This window comes from Orussus abietinus, unplaced genomic scaffold (assembly GCF_000612105.2).
Source record: "Orussus abietinus isolate OABI.00-Male unplaced genomic scaffold, Oabi_2.0 scaffold284, whole genome shotgun sequence".
Classification (NCBI taxonomy): Eukaryota; Metazoa; Arthropoda; class Insecta; order Hymenoptera; family Orussidae; genus Orussus; species Orussus abietinus.
In genome coordinates this window covers 1-18737 of record NW_019394533.1, presented here as the reverse complement: position 1 = coordinate 18737, position 18737 = coordinate 1, and the positions used below count along the sequence as shown (strand labels likewise).

The 18737-nt window shown below is 35.5% G+C and overlaps 2 protein-coding genes across 2 annotated transcripts; one reads left to right on the top strand and one right to left on the bottom strand.

The window, feature by feature from the left end:
- The first annotated feature begins 1893 nt into the window (after positions 1–1893).
- On the top strand, positions 1894–13728 carry LOC105696008 (fas-binding factor 1). The gene is made up of 11 exons (XM_023432646.1): positions 1894–2080; positions 3365–4053; positions 5764–6285; positions 7347–7564; positions 8278–8440; positions 9303–9594; positions 9773–10005; positions 10770–10934; positions 12006–12160; positions 13287–13422; positions 13636–13728. The coding sequence occupies exons 1-11, from the start codon at positions 1894–1896 to the stop codon at positions 13726–13728; spliced, it is 2853 nt and encodes a 950-aa protein (XP_023288414.1).
- Positions 13729–14399: 671 nt separating this feature from the next.
- On the bottom strand, positions 14400–18280 carry LOC105696034 (kinetochore protein NDC80 homolog). Its single transcript, XM_012418172.1, has 3 exons — positions 18189–18280; positions 17911–18128; positions 14400–16477 (listed from the first exon to the last, which is right to left on the bottom strand). The coding sequence occupies exons 2-3, from the start codon at positions 18116–18118 to the stop codon at positions 14775–14777; spliced, it is 1911 nt and encodes a 636-aa protein (XP_012273595.1). The 5' UTR covers positions 18119–18128; positions 18189–18280; the 3' UTR covers positions 14400–14774.
- Positions 18281–18737: the final 457 nt, after the last annotated feature.

Sequence of the window (18737 nt, the reverse complement as noted above, 5' to 3'; positions counted from 1 at the left end):
ATGCTTTTAAATCGGTGCCGTCTGCGCATGCCTTTAAATGTATTTGGCGCGAAACTCTATCGAGTTTCCTGATCTAGCCTTCTGTTGACCGTAGGTGATCGATTTCATCAATGTTGTGCGCAGAAATATCCAATCTTTTAAAGAGATGAAAAACCGTAGGTAATCAAAGCTATTAATACCTTAGCAAGATTGTATTTGATTACAATTATAACTAAAAAAATTAAGTTTTCCGAATATTGAATATTGAATCCACCATTTTGGTAAACAAACAATATGTTGCAATTGTTTGAGCGGATGCTGATGTCGACAATATTGAATACAATATATAAAAAATTAAATATAAGCTATTTTAAATGATAAATGGAAAATAAATTAAAAAATATATTTATATTATGCAACATTTTAATTTCGAGTTTTATTAGTCTTGATTAATGGAAATTTATTATGAATATGAAATTTTTGGTGAATTTCATAGGAAAATGTTTTTAGAGTGTGAATTGACTTAGACCATTTTCAAAATTAACTGAATGTCCTATAAATGACTTAAAGCAATAAAAAACTACGAGTTTTATTAGAAANTAAGTTATAACAGGAACAGTGTAGCTTTGTGTACTGTAAAAATGATAATTAATATGTGACTACATTCTATTTTATATTTTCCATTATATCGCGTTGTCCGTTTTTACATGTACCTTATAAACGTCAATGCAATATGTTGTTTTCAACGAAAACAGTTTTTGCCGAACGAGGTTATACATTTCTCCAGTTGTGCGTTAACGTTTGATGTCTAAAATCGGAACACACCTGCGCGCGCACGTATCGTACTATAGCTGTTATGTCGTTGCCATGACGACGTATTGTAAACAGTTCCAAGCCGCCTGCTGCTGTAGTTGACAGCTTGCTGCCGGTTTACTGTCTTGTAACACATGTAACTTCTGTATAATTAAAAAAGTAGTATTAGTCAAACAGTTTAACCAAATTTTTATGCAGATTTGCAGTCTGTAGTGAAAATTAAGCGGGACTTATATTAAGGTAACAATTAGTCCTATAGTAATCAATCATAAAACCATTGCATTGGTTAATTCCATGAAGAAAAGTTGCTCTAAAAAATGTGTAAAAAATTCGGTAAAATTTAAGAATATGGGGCTCGCCTAAAATCAAGTCAAAATTAATTCCCTTGGTTCTCAAATGAAATAAAAATGCCTAAACCAAAGAAAAAACTCAGCGCTCACCTCTTGAAATAAAGTTATTTGCCTTTGAAATTGAGACGGTAACGACTGTTAAACACGTCGTTACTGTCTCAATTTCGTCGTCAGAAAAATCTTCTTTATCAACGTCGATCAAGTTCCTCGACGTGTTTCACTTCACCTTAATCCTTCGTGCTCATACTGATGGATTGTCTACTGGAATGTCGTCCATTTCAATGATGACATTTGATGAAAATTTCACCGCCACCATAGCAAAAATAAATGACACAACGAAACTTTCTGAGCAACATGTTCTTTCTTCTTCAGTCAGTATACAGTATTCGCAAACGTGTTATATGTGCCCATAATTATGAAAGTGGTCTAAGTCAAAATTAAAAAAAAAAAAATGAGTTTATCAGTTATTTCACGCCATATTATTTCAAACGAAATTAATTCAATGTAATTTCCAAACAAAAAATATATGACTTAGACCACTTTCATAATTATGGGCACATATGACATTGGAATATTTCTTCAAGAATGGCGAAAGAATGTGATCGCGACGATGTCCATGCCTGTCAATGTATTAAACAAGTTCTTTTGTATTGTTTAATAAATTAAATGTCATACAAAATAATGAGCATAAACATATCATTTATAAATATGTTGTATTGCTTACGTTTTTAGGAACAGTTGGCGGTGAACAATGTCAATGATATTTAATGCATCGGAAGTTAGTTCAGAAGATATCGCAAGAATGATGGAAGACATGGATGAATTAGACAGTAGTTTATTTAACACATCAATGAAGAAACAGCAGACCCATTATGTATCGAAGAATAAAAATACACGACGACCAAACAATGAATCCAAGAGAAATGTTTCATTAGAAGGTTTGCACATTCACTACGTTTATGTTAATTTAAAATCATATCAAGGTTAATACTGTCCCATCAGCACTTTATGCTCGAACTCTTTTAAGCCGATAATAAAGTTATCATCTTAAGGTGAAGTGAAACACCCTTCAAATCAGTCGATTTGAATACAACACTTTTTTTTAAGGGTATTGGACCAAACTGTCCGAAACTTTGATACATGACTTATGATCATCTAAAAAGTAAAAGAAAAAGTGTAGGAAATGATAATCACACGATGTGAAATCTCTTCTAAGGGAGGAATGGATGCAACGTAATATTACGTATTAAAATTAATTAAATAAGATCGACCATTAAATCGGGATGGTCAGTAAATTAAATTGCCGGAAAGATTATGATTCTCGAGGGAAAAAAGAAAAATAATAAGTGAACAAATTGCCTTACTTTCGGTGTTCCGTTTGGTGTCACTCCTATTACGTCAGCGAAACGTGGAGAAATCGACACGAAATTAAGTCTAAGAAGGTGCTACAGATCATTGTACCTCAATGAATGATTAGAAAAGAATCTCGAAACTGTAATGTTACAGTTTATGTGCTTTCTTATCCGTTCAGAGATATTGTCAGTTACCGGAGAAATAGAGGACGATGCTGAAGCGTTTTCTGAATTCATGACACTTATATTAAAATAAGCGCGCGGTAAAACCTTGATCAATGCCCCAACTTAATTAGTGCTACAACTCTCGTACTATTACGGTCTATGGCATAACATATTTTATGTAACGTAAGCATGGTTTACACGCCTTTTCGCGACTATCTTTGGTATTTTAAGTTAGCCTTTCTGCGACGGTGAACGCGGTTACACGAACGGTGGGAGGCAATACAGAAAAGAGCTTTAAGGTGAAGTGAAACCCTCTTCGAATCAGTCGATTCGAATACAACACTTTTTTTTTAAGGGTATTGGACCAAACTGTCCGAAACTTTGACACAGGAAGTGATCATCTAAGAATTGTCCTGACACATTTAAAATTTAGATTTTTGCATAAAATTTTTTAACTTAGCCCAGACCAGAACTAAAATGGCATCGAGCTCTCACATTTCAATCAATATACAATTATCGAAGGCTCTGATATGAGAATCGAAAGGACTAGGACAATTTTGCGATAATTTAGAACACTCTGGTAATCGATAAACTCGCATTTGAACGGGATAAAAGCAAAAAAAAGTGTCGTATGCGCTTCTATGCCAAAACGATGGTAATACGAGGTCTCTATCGGTTTATAGTCCACCCTTTTCCGCATTCCAGATATCAACGAAGATGATTCTCTCGCTGATTTATTATCAGAAGAGGAAGATTTCCACAAAAATTCGAAATCGTCTACAATGAAATCGGAAGGAAACTTCGTGGCAAATTTATTCGGGATAAAAACGAACTCCATTCCATCAAATGTTGCATTAGGCATGAAACATTTTCAGAATCAAACAAGCTCGAACACTCTGAGCCAAGGAAATATCTTAATAAAAGATACACCACTTACCAAAAAACAAGAGATCAAAGAATCTGAATTAAGTAAAGGGGATCGAATTCATGACGAAGTTATTACACCAAAATTTGTTCAACATGGTCAGAATGTCTTCAATAATGACGAAGATGTAATTACAAAATTTGCTGACAAACCACCTACTGAAGAGAAATTACGAAAATTTGCACTAATGGAAGATTTATTTAGCAACAGACAACGATTTCCCGTTGAAGAGAAAAGTAATGTGCTTGAAGAATCTGCAAAATTTGGCCAAGAAGCAGCTGGCCACCAACAAGGTCAAATTGCTACTGAAACGTTATCGAAAATAATCACTCCTGGTTATGCACCAACATCTTCCGTACATCGGGAATCTAGAAGGGGCAAGAGAGACTCAATTGTTTTGAATGACCCTCTTGGATTACTGGCTTCATCTTCCTTACACACGGCAGGACACTCACCAGATGATAATGTGGTAAATAATGTTCGTCCATAGCATTAAGACATTATTGACGCTAGCGGAAGTAAATTTCTTTTCTTTTCGTTTATGTATATTTAAGGTGAAGTGAAACCCCCTTCAAATCAGTCGATTCGAATACAACACTTTTTTTTAAGGGTATTAGACTAAACTGTCCGAAACTTTGACACGTCACTCCTGAACATCTAAGAATTGTCCTGACACATTCAAATTTTGGATTTTTGGAAAAAATTATGTAACTTAGCCCAGACTAGAACCAAAATGGCGTCGACCTCTCATATTTCGATCAATATACAATTATCGAAGGCTCTGATATGAGAATCGAAAGGGTCAGGACAATTGTACGACAATTTAGAACACTCTGATAATCGATACACTCGCATTTGAACGGGATAAAGACGAAAAAAGTGTTGTATGCGCTTCTATACTAAAACGATGGGAATACGAGGTCTCGGAGTAAAAATTTAATTAACCTGGAAATCACAGATGGCGCAGGGGGTCCCTCTGCAGTCAATTAGGGCCCCAGCCAGCATGAATTCAGAGGATTTCTGAAATTTTACTTCGATTTATTGATATTTATTGTACGAAAATGACAGGTGGAGTATGCCATTTGGTACAATATCCAATATAATTCGACCCAGCTGTCAATATAAAAACGAACGTCGGCAACGTAGGCATTTAGGAAAATCATCTTTGTCGACGTCGATCAAGTTCCTCGACGTGTTTCACTTCACCTTAACGCCACATGAACTTCGAAGTTATTAGTAGATTAATAGATTGTTCGGTATAGTGATACTTTGAGCTTCTACATATTGGTGTGAAGGTTGATTTCGTGGAGGTACTGCACGGAGAGAAAAAAGTTGTTATAATTACTAGAATTGTGATAGACGTAATGCATGTATTAGTGACTAATAAATACAGACTGTCAAACTGTTTAAGGTGAAGTGAAACCCCCTTCAAATCAGTCGATTCGAATACAACACTTTTTTTTAAGCGTATTAGACTAAACTGTCCGAAACTTTGACACGTCACTCCTGATCATCTAAGAATTGTCCTGTCATATTCAAAATTTTGATTTTTTTTTAATTTTGTAACTCAGCCCAGACCAGAATCAAAATGGCATCGAGCTCTCATATTTCGATCAATGTACAATTATCGAAGGCTCTGATATGAGCATCGAAAGGGTCAGGACAATTTTACGACAATTTAGAACACTCTGGTAATCCATAAACTCGCATTTGAACGGGATAAAGGCAAAAAAAGTGTTGTATGCGCTTTTATGCTAAAACGATGGGAATACGAGGTCTCGGAGTGAAAATTTAATTGACCTGGAAATCACAGATGGCGCAGGGGGTCCCTCTGCAGTCAATTAGGGCCCCAGAAAGCATGAATTCAGAGGATTTCTGGAGTTTTACTTCGATTTCTTTATAATTATTGTACGAAAACGGCAGGTGGAGTATGCCATTTGGTACAATATCCAATATAATTCGACCCAGCTGTCAATATAAAAACCAACGTCGGCAACGAAGGTATTTAGAAAAATCATCTTTATCGACGTCGATCAAGTTCCTCGACGTGTTTCACTTCACCTTAAAGTAGATGTCTATTTTGTTGTTCGTGACGTTCATGGTAATCCTATATTAATACTTAGCGATCCTCTGTATTTACTAGAAGCGAGGATTTTAAGTTAATAATTACTTCTACCAGGCTGGTTTGAAGGGAAAATCTGCTTCATTGCCGAAACCATCAGGAAATAGTATACACCTGCCTAAGGAATTACCAAAGTGGTTAGATGGTTCAACAAATGAAGAGAATGACATGAAAGTGAAGTCCGAAAAGGTGTGCGAAACGAAGATCTCGGAGAATATGCCAAGTGAAGCTACATCGCAAGAGGCCCCTAACGTTGAAGCATCACAGCAACTTTTAACTTCACTTAACAATGTCTTGCAAACTCCTTCATACCCTCCCGGTATTTCGAGGTTAATTGGGGAACAAGTTAATCAACAAGTAGCGATAACATCAATGCAGCAAGAGGACCATGAACTACAAACAGCGACAGCATTATCTAATCAACACCAACAATTAAACCGTCTATTACAGCATCAAAAAGTAGTTCTTATAGAACAAGAGAAACAGTTTAACGTCCTTATTCAACAACAGATAGAACAACAAGCTTTGTTCGACACTCAGTTAAAGGCACAGCAAAATCGCATCAGGAACCATATTCAGGTAAAGAGTGTTATACACTTTATTTTTCTGAGGTCCTTGTGTGTTTTTTAGCTTTCGGAGTAATAACGAACATTTCTTGCATTTCACGACATTTTGTAGAGCGTTGTTAAATAATACATTCCATAACGAACCCAGTGAACACTGTTATATAACTGTTGGGTAAATGTTACGTTTTCGAAACTAACATGTTATGTAGCATAAAAGTAACATGGAAGTTAGATGTTAGTTATTATTTCTCACTCGGTAAGGTAACGTGTTGTGTAACATGTTACATTAATGTTATATTAACCTTATAATATCAGTTACCTTAAAATAATATTAATTTTTCATCCATTTAATTATTTTTTGCTACTTGACAATAGTTAGATATTAAATGACAAATCAGACTTTCAATGAAATTATGTAACGATAAACTATTTGCTTTTACTTAAAGACAATTAGGATTTCATTCGACTAGCAAACAATGACTGATAGTGTATATGCGCGTATGAATTAAAGTCACATTTTTTCATACGAGTACATAGTAAACAAAATATGACATATATTATTCTTATGACATTTGACGATGAATTATAATGACGATGACGATGATATAATAAAATAGATGACAGCACCAATGCAGTTCCGTTTTGTTACAAATATGTGCTGCATATACACAGTACATTGTAACAAACATACATACATTGTAACAAATGTCATGTAACCAGTTAGTTCTATGTTACGTAACTGTTAGGTTATTATATTGTAACAAACGTTATGTTATTTGTTAGTTTTAAGTTGCGTAACTGTTTGGTTTTTACATTGTAACAAACGTTATGTTATTTGTTAGTTTTAAGTTACGTAACTGTTAAGTTTGGTGTTCAGTAGGACGCCTCTCACACGTTTTGTTCACGTTTGGCCCGATTGATATACCACGTGTCTCACACGATATTGTAGATGAAGGGGTTAGTTAAATTTGCGATGCACTTTTGATAATGCGCAAAAATCCAAAATCTCAAAGTAAATAAATTTGTTGACCTTATAAAAATGTTTTCTTATCGGTATCATTGAAATTAATCAAGGCGCTCATAGAACAGCCTACACCCTTACCAGTGGTGTTAATGTCGAACGAAATGGAAATATATAATAATACGAAAGGTGTTAGAGAACATTCCATGGATGCGCAGCCAGAGAATCTATTACAAAAACTGCAATCAGAAAAGATTTACTTGGAAAATATTTTGGAAAGTTTGGAAGAAAAACATGAGAAAGAAATATCTATTCTACAAGAATCGTGCAAGTAAGTCTTTATATTCACATTACATACATTTTATATTTATCCGAGAAAAAAGTAATGATATGCAGTACCCGACCTCACGAATAAGAAATACATTACAGTAATTTCTATTAAATTCTGAAGAAAAATATCCAACGTAACCTTACATCCGAAATGTAGTTTCAAAACTAGTAGATTAAAGTTAACCAATCACGAAGCAGGTAGTTGCCGAACAGTGCCAGTACAAATATCCCATTACTCGTATCATTTTGAAGTGAGTCTCAAATCTCCATGTCAAATACATTTTTTTTTTCTTATTTTAAGATCAAATTTTAGTAAATAATAAAAAATTCCCCAACTTTGGAGGGTAGTTTTACTCCTTCAAACCGTTTTGCCAGATCTATAAATAAAAATACGTGTCTCTTAGAGTATGTTCTTCTACAAAATATCAAAACTGAACGAAATAGGAGAGGTACATTTTGTCAATGTTCTTTGTTACTCAACTTTAATCCCGCGTCATAAACATCGGTTCTCGTTCAATCACCGAAGTTAAGCGTTCTTAACTTCACATGATCCTACAAATGTTTATTAGATGCTCACATATTATATTATTTATGCTGTCTGGTCATCACGAGGAATCAAATGTGTACATTTGCATGCATTTTTAAATGTAAGATAAACATAGATCGATATTTTTTAATTTGTTTCCTTTCCAATTCCTTTTTTAAAATTGGTAGGAAACAAGTTGCATTCCTTCAGGAAGCCATGGACAAATTGGAAACTCGAATGCGTCAAGAAATAAAACACATCGAGGTTGATTACGAGACGAAAATGGAAAAAATGATAGAGCATCGACGAAATGCTGAAATGTTTTACATGGAAAAAGTTGAAGCTCTAAAGGCAAGTACAAAAGGCTTTTTAAATTAAAGGAAATGCAATCCAAAGTAATCACTATGGTTGCATGTAATTATTCGAAGTCATTAAGGTGATGTGAAAGGCGAGTTTAAACCATCAGTTACATGGATATATTTTTTANCCATATAATCTAATTCATATGAAATATCATAATCTAATTCATGTGAAATTTTAACACGAGATTATGAAGGTGCTGGGTTCGTCCCGCACTAAAAAATTCATTTCTCGAAAAAATGTTTTATTTAATATAGATCAGGACCAAGGCATATCTTTTTTTCTATTGTTGATTGTTAGAAGGTTCTACCATATTGTTTGAGAATGTCACGAATCATGCTCAATCATTTAAAATATGATTACCAGAGACAGTTACATATTTCCACCCGAAAAAGGGGCAAAAAAATCATTCATAAATCTGAGGTGTACGACGTCAGTAATTCGGGCACTGTAATTACTCTTAGAACAAACTAGGAGCAAACAACAGATAAAATAGCGCCATAGTATCGATTAAATACTGTAAACAATGAAAACAGCTTCTCTTACTGTACCTAACCTCGATCAGGTTCTTCCGGCGGATATGGCTTCTGAGCACTTGAAATATCTGACATCATCTTTCCCAACTTACAGTGACATTGATACTGAAAACGGAAAGGCGATAATTTCATCCTATAAGCACTGCGGTGGACTTGAAATCTGTACATGCATTTTTTTTACCAATGTAGAACATTTAGCCCTTTTGAAAGAAGTTCCACGATACTAATGAACCGTGTTTCACTCTCGACAACGGTGTGAAACATTTCCCTGCTTACCTCTAATGCATATCATGATCTATGTTACATTATTCTTTCAGAAGGAGCACGATAATCATCTTAATGATGTCCATGATCATTACAAGAAAAATATTGAATTTCTACATAAAGGTTACACTGAAATGATAGAAAAGATAACCGAGTTGAAGAAACTGGAACATCGAACCATGGACTATTTCTCGAAGAACAGCGTTGACCTTGGGAACGTACTTCAAAAAGTTGAATTTATTGTCGATGAAGTACATAAATTGCAGCAGAAGTTAGATCACGAAGAGAACAAATTCGTTAAAAATAGGATTACTTCTTTGAGCAAGGAAGAAGAAAATTTAGATAGTAAGTATGATGTTTGATTTTGAAATAACCAAGAAACTGTAGAGTTTCATGCGAACTATTGTAACAGTCGACTCAGTGAGGCGATCATTTCTTACGTCTCAACGAAACCATTTAGAAAGATAAAAATACGTTATCTTATAATGTACTTTATCACATTTCAATTTTATGTTTATTATAGTGCTAAAGAAACAGCTCAAAACGCAAAAGGATGACCTTGAAATCTGTCGAAAAGAACTAGGAGAGGCAGCGCGAAGACTAGAGTTCAATGCTACATATTTGATGGACGAATTCAAGAAGAGAAGTTCTGCATACAGCAGCTCCGAAGAAACACTGAAGACAAGGGAAGAAGCTTTGCTACGGGAGAAAGAATTGCGTCAAGAGCAAATGCAATGGGAGCGACATCATCTTCAGGTACACTCAAATTATTTGACATGAAAAATTGTTCTTTACGTATATTTAAGCTTTACCACAGCTAATATTATGGAGACTTGCGGGGATATGTGGAACTAGTGGAACAGCTGCTTAGTCTATCTTACAAAGAATATTATTTTGGTAGTCACCTTTGATTTCAACTCTTTTTTTTTGTGTTACGTGGCGGACGAGTAGTTAGCTGCATATGGGGATTGTATATTACTTCCTACTTTCTCGTACACTTTCGTAACTGGTTTAATTTCACGAGAAAAACAAGAGCAGCTAACAAGGAAACTTTTCCAATACGGAAATTCAAAAACTTTTAAAACTTTGGGGATATTTAGAGTCTATCTAGCTGAATTACAAACCATTTTTTTGGCGGAAAATCATTTTAAAGAGGTGAAATCATCCCCTTAAAATGACTCGACTTTCAGTTTTCAATTTATTTCTCGCAAACGATGAGAGATACGACAAAATGAATAAAAGATCATTCTCTGAATAAGAGTTATCACATGGTGCAATTAAAAATTAAAAAATACTCATCAAATAGAATTGCATGATTTTTTAAGGTCCATAGTAACTTAATATACTCACGAACGCAATCTATGAGCAAACAGCGGATTTAAGCTTATACACCTGGTAGTGCACTCTTGCAGCTGATTTACTATACTTTACTTTTACCTATATTGCAATACGTTTAATTTATTATCCACTGTTATTTTGTTGTTAAATATATGTATATATGATATTTATATTATACATAGTTAGAAGCAGCACTGAAGGTCGCACAGGAAGCAGCTGCTGATGCTGCCAAGGAAAAGGAGAGATGGCATTACCAAATCAACGAGTTAGAATCTCGCCGTCGTCAAATAGAAGAAAAGGAAAGTCATCTCGTGCTACGTGCCAAAGAACTTGAAAATCTAACCCAGGTGAGAATATCATTAAGTACTTTTGGCGATAAAGTTCCCGTGCATATACTGACCTTAAAGTGTGTGAAGGTTTTTATTTGAACTTTTTTCCCACACAGAGTATACAGTGAAACATTTGTAGTCGCGACCAATCATTTCAGCTACTAAATCTTTCTATCGCTTTATCTACTAAAGACAATTTATTGCAAGAAATCGATTTCGTGTAATTTCATCACATCAGCTCCAAATTCGTGAGACACCAGTCCACAGAACTGAAAAAGTTACATGTCTAATGACTACGGGGGAAATTTAGTGCAATTTTCTATATTGAATCTGGAATTTATATCGACCAATTTACTATTTTTCACGTGAACGAATATTAAAGACATTACAAGAATAGGACTGGACAAATACCAAAGACTTTAGCGAAAATCCAACATTTTAGGGGCCAGATATTCCGAAGTGACACATTGTCTATATCACAAAAATCACTGTTTCTGTTCTACATCAAGTTTTAGCAAAAAATATCCTTTCCGATAATTAATATTTCTATTAAATTTTCACAAACAATTACCCTTCCAAAAATTACTATTTCCATCGTACAATAAGTTTCTGCAAAAAAAAAAACTATTGGAATCATATCACAATACCACCTATGTACACTGGGAGACATCAATGCCCTCCCATCCTGCACAGGCGATGCCGTATCTGCAGGGGAGGCATTTATGTCCGCCATTGTACACTGGGAGACATCAATGCCCTCCCATCCTGCACAGGCGATGCCGTATCTGCAGGGGAGGCATTCATGTCAGCCATTGTACGTATGTACAATTGCTCCTTCAAAGGATTTTATGATTCAAATTTCTAGTCTGCTTTAGCGAAAAGGGTCGAAGGTTGTGGGGAAGGGGAAGTGTTGAATATATGAATAAAAATGTCACCCAAATGTGGGAGACGGGGTCACTACAAAGACCTACCCGTTATCCAGATTCGGGTAATGTCCCAGTCAGCTTGTTAAAATGTCTGATTAATACCGATGATGTAACACTTATGTACAATTGCTCCTTCAAAGAATTTTATGATTTAAATTTCTAGTCTGCTTTAGCGAAAAGGGTCGAAGGTCTCCAAGCTCTGAAAAATGCTCAGCATATTCAAGAACAACACGACAAGAAAATAGCTCAGCTTCAAATGCAGCTTGAAATTCTTGCCCAGAGGGAAACAGAATTTTCCATTGGAAATGTACTACCAAGGTAATCTATCTCTGTCCCTCTCTCTTCGAACATTTATTTTAAAGATATAAGAATATAACTCCACATATTCTTTATATTCATGATTTTGAATGATGAGAATGATGAGCGAAACGTGTCTTCTGCGTTTCAACCTCAGCGGATGCTACTCAGTACTTAACGTCAAGTATCCAAATTTCAGGAGTGGGAGGGAAATGGAAATCTGCCCTCTTTATTACTATAGAAAAAGAAATTAATGTTTGACCAACTCAAAAAATCAAGAAAGAATTAGGAATTTTTTTTTAATTTACCCAATGCCGATCGCTAGTATGTACACGAAGATATGGCAGTTTCAATTTTTACGTATGTACATACTAGCCCTACCCTCAGAATTGTTGTAGTTTATCGTTGTAGTTCGTCGTCGTCGACTCTTAAACCGAAAAGAATACAGGCGGTCCCATAATACAAAATTAATCTTTCAAGGGGTGAAAGAGGGTGGAACGTTGAACTAAATTCCTTTTTCAACTAAACTTTTTGAACTAAGTTCCTTTTTCATTTTTGGCTTTGAACATTTTTTTATCGGGTTATTAGCAATTACAGTTGATCAACGAGACGGCGAGCGGTCATCTAAATCCTAATTCTTGGATAAATTGGTCTTGGATTTTTCGAGTCAGAAGCAAAAAATAGTGTTACGTAGGCACCCTTTGTACCTCCAGACCTCAACATTGAGAATTCCCTAAATGAGATAACAGTGAATTATTGAGTAAGAGGCATCTCATATATTCGGAAAGAATTATAATATGCTCCAGTTATTGACTCTTTGGACTTTAATTTTGTTACAAATTATTAGTAGATAGATATATGTGTTACCGGTTTGGTCAGTATCAAGATGCAATAATAGTATGTTTCCGTTATCATTAAAGTTATGACTAAAATAAGCTCAAGTACTTGACATAGCCAAACACGGAAGTAAATAAAAGTGAAAATCACTTGTGACGGTATTAAAAGAAACTCATTATACTTTATATTGAACAACATACAGCTTAACACAATGTCTATATTGTAACAATATCGAGTACGGAAGTAATGTTTGAAAAGGGTTTATTTAGTAATGTGCGTTGCGCGAATTTATTATTTTAACTATTTATAGGAAATCATTGGCCTTAAAAGGGAATAAGGCAGAGAAACCAGGAAAGGATATAATAAATACTAATACTCAACGCACATTTACTGCCGAACAACCCGATGAAGTTGATTCAAGAAATGGACTTAGCACACATTTTCAGGTAAATACATTTTTGATCGCGTATATTCGTGAATATTATAGAAGTAGAGCTGTTACGTCCCGTCCTTCTTGATGGTAAAAACCCGGAAAAGATTGAAGAGATTATAGGAATATGGAAAAGAAAGGGAAGTTAAGATTCGGGATACCGTCAGATGGTCCTGGGACCAGCTTGTCTAATCTATTTGGACTAATTTTACTTGGGGTTCTGGGTTAGGATTGGCAAGTTGAGAAGCTGCCAGTCGAACTATATGACCGACAGCCGTTTGGATTCCGAGTAGGCCAATTCGATATGGGCCAAACGAATTAGGAGAAATTGGATCACTAATGTGGAAAAAGAAAATAATAAGCGGTTTGAATTCCTTAAGGGCGCTCACCACTCCAGCGATTTTGCAGGGCCTCACGGGGACAACGATTCCGAACGTATTTCTAAACCGATCGAGCTTAACAAGTGCTCATATCGNATTTCTGGAGTTTTGCCTCGATTTCTTGATAATTATTGTACGAAAACGACAGGTGGAGTATGCCATTTGGTACAATACCCAATATAATTCGATACAGCTATCAATGTAAAAACGAACGTCGACAACGTAGGCATTTAGAAAGATCTTCTTTATCGACATTGATCAAGTTCCTGGACGTGTTTCACTTCTTAAGGACACTCAAACGATTAAATGTTATGCAAAGAACAAGATAATGGATACAATATTAATTGGAACGTCTCGAAATCGGCTGAAAAATGTGTTATCTCTTGACAATCACCGTACTAATTAATATATATACAGAGTGTAATAAAACTCGTAGTCACGGTTTAGACAGCGCTATCCTCGTTGAAAAAAAAGTCAAACAGTCCTGTACTATTTTTTTTCTACAGTGTATAATTTTTCTATATTAACTAGTTGAAGCAATATGCTTCTTTAAATTAGAAACATTTATTTACTTAGCCTTTTGCCGTAGTCTTTTGAAATTTAAGAAAATCAATTATATTGCGAACTTGTTTATTGATCTGAATCCGCTACACAAGAAAATATAAGAATAAATTCGGTAAGTGAAAGATTATTTATCGACACTAGTTATTAGTAATGCAAATTAAACGATACACCTGATCGGATAATAAGTTTAGTATTACATTTTGGTATTATAAAAAAGTTGTTATAAAAATACTTACATTTTAGTATTATAAAAATAAAGATTTATTATCTTGGGATTGGTTCTTTTCGTTCAAAACCCATTGAATCAAGAAATTTCTTCGGGTCAGAATGTATACAAGAAAACTAATAAGATGAAATTAACCAAGTGACAGATTCTTTATCGATATATATATTGTCACTCATTAATGCTAAACTCTTTCGATGCTCACTCCTTCAACATTTTCCCTAATAGCGCAGCGACCTTTTCGCGATGATTTTGAAGTATGTCGTAGAATCTAGGGAAGAATTCATCAGCTTTTGATTGAAGAAATAGTTTCCTCCTCTGGAGCGATTCCAGCTTGTCTTTCATTTCTGTTAATTCTTGATTTTCCGCTACAATATCTGGCATAGACTCCTGCAGTTTCTTGATGTCATCGTCTAACGTTCTTATTTGATCTTTCAGTTTTATTTCTTCATTTCTCGCATTCATTTTAATATTATCAACTTCAGTTTTTCTTTCTTTAATAGAAGTAATTAACTCGTTATTTTCTTCCTCCAGCATTCGCTTTCTTTCCTTGAGACCCTCAAGTTCATCGTTAGCCTTTTTAATAGAAACTCTCTTTTCATCGATCCCATTGTTTAGGAGTTCTTTCAATTCGTTCATGGCATTCGCTTTAGAATTCAGTGAATCTAAAACATCAGGCCTGAGAATTCCTTCTTCAGGCATCTTCAGCTCTTCCAGATGTACATGTTCGATGCAATCGAGATTCAGAAAGATCTCTTTATTATACGCTAATACAGTTTTGCTGATGTTATTATTGATAGATGCAAGTTTTAAATCCAAAGTATACAGCTCCTTTTTAATCTCTGTCAAATGTTCCTCGAATCTACTAATATGACGCTTGATGTTCAAACATTCTTCGACTACTTTATCTCTCTCATTTGTGGACATCGGCTGATGAGCAATGCGTTTCTCGAGTTCTTCCTGCATAACCCTCTGTTTCTCAATTTCAGCAGCAAGTAATTCACACTCATTCTTCATCTGATTCTCTTCCTTGTCAATCTTCTCTATATACTCTTTCTTTGCTCTGATGTACGCCTGCTGCTTAACATCATCCTTTTGTAATGATTCCAGAACTTCGTCCAGCTCTACAATCTCCTTCTCTAAGTCCTGCTTCTTTTCATCCAGTGCTTGCAATTTAAACATCGTAGCTTCCACATTGCTACGCGCCGTTACCAGAACTTCTTCGCTGACTCCAAACCGATCGTTAAGTGTCCGCAAAAATTCTTCAATCAGAGCGGATTCTTCGTTATGTTTCTCATCGTTCCAGGCGCTATAACATCTTAACATACAGTGAAACAGGAGTCTGTTGATCTGACTTTCGTCATCGGTACCGGATTGGGGTAAATCCTTTAATTTGAATGCATCCGTCGCCAAATCTTTGGCCGTACAGAACTGAACTAACCAAAACAACCAATCCAATACTCGAGGCCAAGAGTGTATGGTGTTAACAGTTTTCAGCCAGGATTTGGCTATCACCCCAGGGTAGTGAAGCTTCTTAGCAATTTTCGGTAATTCCTCAACGTAATTCGACATTGTGAGATCATGCTTTATGTTCAGTGACATCAAAAGTTCGTTCGACACTTCGACGAACAATTTTAGGGTGATCGGTCGTAAACTACCATTACCGTTCAACGTCACTCCCTGACCACGATTGCGGAAATAAGATTCAATCTTGCTTAGCATTTGAGCCTGGGAAGATTTGTCAGGCAAAGGCCGTGTGTCCTTGCGAGGACCTTTACCACTGATTCCATTCGCTCTTTCAACTGAATGCGACCGACGACCACGCGTTGTTTTACTTGCTGTATGGCCATGGTGGATTCGACTTGGACCTGCCGATGGAGTAATTGGTGTCTGGGACTGAATAGCTGAAAAAGAAAGTTTCTTTCGTTAAAACTTCCTTCGTCTTTTTGGAGAAACGTAAAAATTATCGATCCATGGTTCATGTAATATTCAAACAATACATTTCCTCCTCGGCGTACCAAAACCCTTGCACGCAATTTCATGTATACAAAATAGAGACGGTAACACAATAAGGTTGATAAATTAAAAAAGAAGGTATTAATTTGATGTACGTTAATTCTTTCGAGAAGTCGTTGGACATTTGAACGAAAAACATAACTGTCCTTTTGGTCTATACTTATTCAACCGCATAGAATAAGAGAAACTTGAATGACTGTTTTCCAGTAACAATTTTTTTACTTGTCCTTCGACAATAATGGAATATTAACAAGAGAAAAAGTGCCTACATTTGTTCTATATCCAACACCACTGCTCTTCGTGTTTATATTGTACGAGTTACACTATACCCAGAGCAGTTATCACACTTTTTCAGCCATGTTGAAACTCCGACCGAGAATCTGATTTATTGGCATCGTCTAAATTTTATCAATGTTGAAAATTTTAACAATCATTTATTTTTATATGTAACTAAATTTATCACCTTTTTAAATGACCATGGTGCAATGTGGAAACAGCCATTCAATAGCATTTAATTGACTTCGACGAATACTGTAATTTGGAAAACGATATCTGTCGAATGCTAACACATTCGCGACCACTGACGTGAATTCCCATCTTTTCAAGTTCTATTCCTGGATGCCGCTGACGTGAATTCACGTCATTTTAAATTCTAATCCTGATTGCCGCTGACGTGAATCACGTCCATAACGATGCACTATACAAGTTTGCGGCAATCAGTTTCAGAATTTCATTATTTTCGCCAGTACTCAGTATTTGAAACGGAGAAAATTCGCCCGTCGCGAATGTATTAACAACACGCACTCTAAAACATAATGACAAATTTGGCAAGTGGTGTGATTAATTTTGTACAGCATATTCCAACGCTACATGCAATAATTAGACTTGAAATAACTTCCCTTTTATTTATGATTATATGACACCGACAGATATAACGAGGACAATTTCAACTGCGATAACAATTCATTTAAAATCGGTGCGTATTAGCTGACACTCTTTTGCACATGGGCATAGTATGCATAGAAGCGCTGTTCAAATCCCGAGTATTTAGTACGTAGTATAGCATGTAGTATATACAACATACTAAAGCAAATTCAAACACAGCCTCAGAAGGTAAAAAAAGAAAATTTGGTTACGTACATCAATTATATTATGAATTATGTATTTAATATTCAGTCCTGTCAGTCAAAGAAAATTGAACAACCATATCTTACTAACTTTGACTGTGTGCAAATTTTCCTTATAAACAAGTGTTCGGTGCCTCAAGAAAGGTTAAGAATCACTGACTGAGAAGACCCTATTAAAAATAAACTTAACAAACCTTTCAACATTGACTTGCGACTTGCAGCATCCACCGATAAAGCCCGATATTTCGGCCTCGGAATGAGAGAATTATCATCGAGAGAATTACTCTTGGCTCTAGAAAGCGTCCTCCTTAGGTCAGTTCGCGTGCTTTTCTCTTCGCGATCAAACGCGGATGAACTAACTCTGTTTATCGACGAACCTCGTCCGGTAGGATTATTCAGCATTTTGTGGCACCTTCAAATAAAATTACTTAAATTGCCCAACTCGCTTCTGATAAACTTTGAACAGACTTACCACAATAGCAGTCAGTTACAAAGATGCTAACAGTCAATTATTGCTTATGGCTCCAGAGTATTTACTAGTCTTTACCGCGCATCAGAGATGAGCACGCATTCTATTGTATGTACACTGGCGGACAAGAATGCCTTCCTCCTGTATATGGCGCCGCCAGGTGGTGGGGTCGGGTACCACGAAATGCAGCAGCGGCAAGTTTAAATCGGAGAGAAGGCTGTAGTGAATGTTTATAAGAAATTTGATGTTTGTAAATAAAATAAATGATAGGAAACGTAATAAAAGTTGATTCTGTAACGAATTTCATATATTTTATAAATTTTAATCCGTAACCGCCAACCGGAACGTAAAAATTATACGTTCAAGTCCGAATTGACAAAGGTTTATCAATTTATTAGTGAATCAGCTGGCAAACCCTTTGCATTCAAGTTTAAACAGTACTCGTAATATAACAAATTCCGTTAATTAATCTTTATTCCATCAGTTGAAATAGTAAAACTTGCATTGTCTCAATTTGCGGACGTGGGATACAACGCGCATACGTTCTATACA